Source organism: Gekko japonicus, unplaced genomic scaffold, assembly GCF_001447785.1.
Source record: "Gekko japonicus isolate JY-2015 unplaced genomic scaffold, Gekko_japonicus_V1.1 scaffold2049, whole genome shotgun sequence".
NCBI classification, from domain to species: domain Eukaryota; kingdom Metazoa; phylum Chordata; class Lepidosauria; order Squamata; family Gekkonidae; genus Gekko; species Gekko japonicus.
Window position 1 is genome coordinate 69,346 of NW_015171566.1, and position 5,621 is coordinate 74,966.

At 51.7% G+C, this 5,621-nt stretch overlaps 1 protein-coding gene across 1 annotated transcript in view; it reads right to left on the minus strand.

Annotated features, from left to right (window-relative positions):
* Positions 1-382: 382 nt before the first annotated feature.
* The window catches only part of TNFRSF12A (tumor necrosis factor receptor superfamily member 12A), a 7,260-nt gene continuing 2,021 nt past the window's right edge, over positions 383-5,621 (minus strand). The window contains exons 2-5 of the mRNA XM_015419769.1: positions 5,016-5,117; positions 2,603-2,737; positions 2,424-2,478; positions 383-1,173 (exon numbers count right to left, since the gene is read on the minus strand). Of these exons, the coding sequence (XP_015275255.1) occupies positions 2,426-2,478; positions 2,603-2,737; positions 5,016-5,117 (290 nt within the window). The 3' untranslated portion in view covers positions 383-1,173; positions 2,424-2,425. The remainder of the gene's footprint in view (positions 1,174-2,423; positions 2,479-2,602; positions 2,738-5,015; positions 5,118-5,621) is intronic.

Sequence of the window (5,621 nt, forward strand, 5' to 3'; positions counted from 1 at the left end):
ATCGCCTTCCCTTCCTCTCCCCACAACAGACACCCTGTGAGGTAGGTGGGGCTGAGAGAGCTCCGACAGAACTGCTCTTGAGAGAACAGCTCTGAGAGAACTGTGACTGAGCCAAGGACACCCAGCTGGCTGCATGTGGAGGAGCGGGGAATCAAACCCGGTCCTCCAGATTAGAGTCCGTCGCTCTTTAACCACTACACCAAGCTGGCTCTTCACTGGCTCTCAGGAGAAGCATCTAAGTGCTACTTTTCATTTCCACCCCAATTGATTAACGGGTCTCAGAACTTGCCCCAACGGCTGCCGCGCTTTTTGTTCTGAAATAAGGCAACTTCTGTTTTCTTAAGAACTTTATTTTTTTTTTGTTTAAACCCACACACACGGCTTCAGGAAGTGACATGCAAGTATTTTTTTTGTGTGTGTCTGCTGCCTTGTTTCAATTCACAACCATAACATTAAAATTTCTCTTAGAGCAGACGACATAAATAGCGATCTCTCTGTGGGAGCACCAAAGGTGGTGGTGGTGGGGAGCAAGAGGAAGGGAGGACATTCGTGTTGGCTTAAGCGCCCGCCACTTGGCCGATTCACATAGTGGCCCAGCCACAAACAGAGAAAAGCGTGAGGGAGGGAGCTCAGGAAAAGCATATCAACCGTGCTCCTCTTCCAGAGAGACTCAGCACCCAAAATACTCTCTATATACAGATAAATCTACCAGTCACATTCGCGTTGACCCTTGGCGGCTCCACAGCGGGAAGCGAACAGTAGATACTGCAAGAGTCTTTGCCAAAGGGCCCCCAAGATGGGAAGGATTCGGGAGCGGCAGGGTTCCCCACAGCTGTGCCCCAGCCCCAAAAGTCACCCCAATGTGGGGCATTAGATCCGGGGGGGAGTTGTTTACAAAAAGGCCCTTTTGCTGCTCCCCCTAACACTGCAAAATATCCCGAGGAAGCCAATGTTCCTTTACAAAAGGGACTGCCGCTACTTCTCCCTGAAATGTATATCAGAAAAGAGGACCACAGACCCCACCCACCTCGAAAAAACTGTGTGTGCAAAAAGTGGAATGCCCCAGAATCCCAGGGCAGAGGGGGGGGGAAAACATCCTTCTGTTGTCATTAGGAAAAGTCAGAGGTAATCCCAGGTTGAAGTCACCATTTTTCTCAGTCACCGATCACAGATCTGTAGGGGGAAAGGAATGAGTTTGTCAACGAAGCTAAGGTCGGCCCAAAAGTCAAGGCAAAGAGGCCTTGGCAGTGAGAGCCTGTATTTACCCACAAAGTGGATGGCGAGGGAAAAAAACACCCCATCTTCCATAACCAGCAAAAAATAGACATATATGTTTATATATATGGGCTTCTTCCAATGTGATAAAAGCATAAGAAGAGCCCTGCTGGATCAGGCCAGTGAGGGTCCATCTAGTCCAGCCTCCTGTCTCACACTCTGGCCAGCCAAGTCCTCTATAGGTTAAACGACAGGGCTTAGAGGCTGAGGCCTTCGCCTGATGTTGCCTCCTGGCATCAGATCCAGAGATTTACTGCCTCTGAATATGGAGGTTCCGTTTAGTCACCATGGCTTGTGGCCACTGATAAGACCTGTCTTCCTGAATCTGTCTAATCCCCTTTTAAAGCCACCTATGCCTGCAGCACCCTGACCCGGATGATCCAGGATAAACCAGTCTCTTCAGGGTTAGGTAAAGGTTCCCTTGCTCGAAAGCCAGTCGAATCCGACTCTAGGGTTGCGGTGCTCATCTCCGTTTCAAAGCCGAGGAGCCAGCGCTGTCCGAAGACATTTCCGTGGTCATGTGGCCGGCTTGACTAAACACCAAGGCGCACGGACCGCTGTTACCTTCCCACTGAAGTGGTCCCTATTTATCTACTTGCAATTTCTTGCTTTCGAGCTGCTAGGTTGGCAGGAGCTGGAACTAGAGACGGGAGCTCACTCCGTCATGCGGCACACTCGGGTCTCGAACTGCTGAACTACCGACCTTCCACAGCCTGCAGTTCAGCGTCTTAACCACTTGAGCCACCGCAGCTCCGCATCTTCAGGGTTAGGCATGGTTAATACTAGGACGGGAGGCCACCAAGGGTTGCCATACAGAGGCAGAAAATGGCAAACCACCTCCGTTTGTCCCTTGCCATGAAAACTCTATGGGGTCGCGATAAGTCAGCCGCGTCATGACCGCCTTTTCCACCATCATGCCAGTGGTGGCTGTCACTGCATCCTCCCGCAGCAAAGTCTACATTTGAATGTGATGTGTGCACGCTAGAATGGAGGGAGCGCACAGAGAGGCTACAAGGCTTTTCCTTGCCACTCTTGAGAGCTAGAAACCTGGCCTTTTCTCGTACTGTGAAAGAGGCCAACTCTATGCAGCCGTTCTGTCAAGTGGCCGATGGGGAAGGGAAGGGAAGGAGTAAAGTGCTCGCTCTCACTTTCAATCTATCAGCGATTCCTGAGCCGAATGGCCTCCTGTCTCTTCAATTGGAGCTGGAAAGGAAAAAAGAAACAGTGTAAAATAAGTGTGCGGAGGAGATCGGAGTTCTGCTATTGCGATGCTCACAGCGACAGACGGCTTGGCTAGGACTGATTAACAGCAACAAAAGGCACTCACTCGTAAACTTTTCTCGCCGCCGGCAACGAGCGTAGAATATTATTCCAAAGATGATAATAAGCAAAACGGAGGCCCCCACGGATGCTCCCACGACAATCCACCAGTTGAAGGTATCAGAGGGCTGGACGTCTCCACCTGCAAGTAGGAGGGGAAAGAAACACATGGAAGTCGGCCCGGCATCCCTGGGAAACTGATCTTTTTCTGACCCGTTCTCTACCAGCTTTGAACAGTGTGTGAGCTCATGCGTGGGAAGAACTCACAATTCCAGCTCTGAAAGTTGTTGAAGACGGTTGTAAAGAGGTGTTTGTGTGTGTGTACACCTCTTTATAGGAGCTGTGGTGGCTCAAGTGGTTAAGATGCTGAACTGCAGGCTGTGGAAGGTCGGTAGTTCAGCAGTTCGAGACCCGTATGTGCCGCATGACGGAGTGAGCTCCCGTCTCTAGTTCCAGCTCCTGCCAACGTAGCAGTTCAAAAGCAAGAAATTGCAAGTAGATAAATAGGTGCCACTTCGGTGGGAAGGTAACAGTGTTCCCTGCGCCTTGGTGTTTAGTCAAGCCGGCCACATGACCACGGAAACGTCTTCGGACAGCGCTGGCTCTTCGGCTTTGAAACGGAGATGAGCACCGCAACCATAGAGTCGGATTCAACTCCTGCCAACGTAGCAGTTCAAAAGCAAGAAATTGCAAGGAGATAAATAGGTGCCACTTCGGTGGGAAGGTAACAGTGTTCCCTGCGCCTTGGTGTTTAGTCAAGCCGGCCACATGACCACGGAAACGTCTTCGGACAGCGCTGGCTCTTCGGCTTTGAAACAGAGATGAGCACCGCAACCCTAGAGTCGGACTCGACTGGCTTTCGAGCAAGGGAACCTTTACCTTTTACACCTCTTTATAACAGTCTTCAACAATTTTATAAGTATATATATATATACGTGTGAGTATGTTTGTAAATATATATATCACTGGGAGTGCTGCACCCCAAGTCCATCAGCCTCCCCGTGACCTGGTCTTTTGACCCCCCCCCTTTAAAAATTGAACAGCTGCACGAACCCTGCTGCTTCCTGCATCCTCTATGATTTGACTGGTGCCCCCTAACCCAAAGGTTACCCTGAGTTCCCCTGCCTCAAACACAGTTACCAACACAGATTCGAGTCCAGCAGCACCTTAGAAAGGAACACGATCCAGGGCCTATCAGCTTCCTTCATCAGGTATACGTCAGGGATCTCCATTCCTACACGCATCTGACGAAGGGAGCCCTGACTCTCGAAAGCGGATACCCTGACATTCTTGCTGGCCTCGAAAGTGCAACTGGACTCTTATCTCGCTCTTCTATAAGGCTGCCGGCTCCTCCCTGGCCAACGGTGGGGGGTGGGGGGTGTCGGGCTGCCAGATTCAGGATGGAAAACTCCTGGAGAGGGGCACTAAGTGGGGTGCAAGAGGCCACAGAGCCCACCCTCCAAAGCATCCATTTTCTCCAAGCCGACTGATCTCTGTAGTCTGGAGATGAGCTGTAATACTGAGGGACCCCCAGGCCCCACCTGGAGGCTGGCAACCGTACTCTTCTACAGCAGACGAACATGGGTGACCCTCTGAAACCGAGCAGTTTTTGCCAACCATCCCTGTAACAGAAGTTCAGTGTGGCCAGTTGAGGCTTTGCATGGCCAGGAAAGCACTACCATTCCCATCAAGCCTGCATGAAAGAGGCGGGTCCTTCTTCAGGAGGCCTGTGGCCAGCCCCAACTTGCCCTGTTCAGAGGCCCTGGCAGCGTGTAACCAAGGTGCCAGTCCCAGTGTGTGTTGGGTATGGTTTGGTGCACACCTACTCACACATGGGTAGCCTGATCTTGGAAGCTCAGCAGGGTCAGGGCTGCTTAGTAGTTGGATGGGCCAGGGCTCTTTTTGTAGAAAAAGTCCAGCAGGAAGTCATTAGCATAATAGGCCACACCCAGCAGCAGAAACTCATTAGCCTATTAGGCCACACCACCTGACCTGACTGCACCACTCATTAGCACATTAGGCCGCACCCCCATGTTACCAGAGGTGTGGTCATCCAGCCACACCCACCTTTTGCTTCTTATTCTGTTGACCTTGTTTGTGGGCTCTTTTTGTAGCAGGAACTCCTTTGCATGTTAGGCCACACACCCCTAATGTAGCCAATCCTAATGAGTTCCTGCTGTTGGGTGTGGCCTGTTATGCTAATGAGTTCCTGCTGGGTGTGGCCAACTCGGGCGCCAGCCGGAACTCCGTTCCTGTGCGTTCCTGCCCAAAAATAGCCCTGGGAGACCCCCAAGGAAGCCCAGGGCCGCTATGCAGAGGGAGGCAATGGCAAGACCACCTCTGTTGGTAGCTCTACTCTTGAAACCGCTCTGGGGTCGTCCTAAGTGGGCTGTACTTTCCATACAGACACACTCACTCACACGTGGAGCAGAAGTCGTTCTTGTTCTGGATTTGGCACACGTCGCAAGCCATACACTTTTCCAGGTCCGGACTCCAGGAAAGGCCTCTGGGACATGTGGTAGCTGGTGGGGCCACAGAGAGAGAGAGAGAAAAGGGCATTTTTAAATTTTTTATTTAAGTTTAGACTTTATATCCCGCTCGAACCCCCTTTCTCAGGGGGTCTCTGAGCGGCTTACATATGGTGCTAGTCACACAAATTACCCTAACTATGGTGCTTCACATGCCAACACCAGCAGCTGAGAAGCCAACAGCATTTAATTGGACACTTAAAAAAAATCGGTCTTTCAAAGTGGGGGCCAAAGTGGGGGGGGATGTTTTTGCCTCATCAGCACATTTACTTGGGAGTCAGGCCCCTGGCGATCACCGAGGCTTTAATTTCCTGGCTGGGGGAGGTGGCCATAAAATCAAACTTGGGCCTAGAAGAAAGGGGCAGGCGCGATCAAAGGGGAGCAGCGGAGCCAGGAGCAAGCCGGAACACGAAGCGAATTAACAGCTGAATGCAAACGAGGGAGAAAAGAGGGGCGCCCCTCCTCCCCCTCGCACGTCGCCCAGGCGACTCCCCCCCC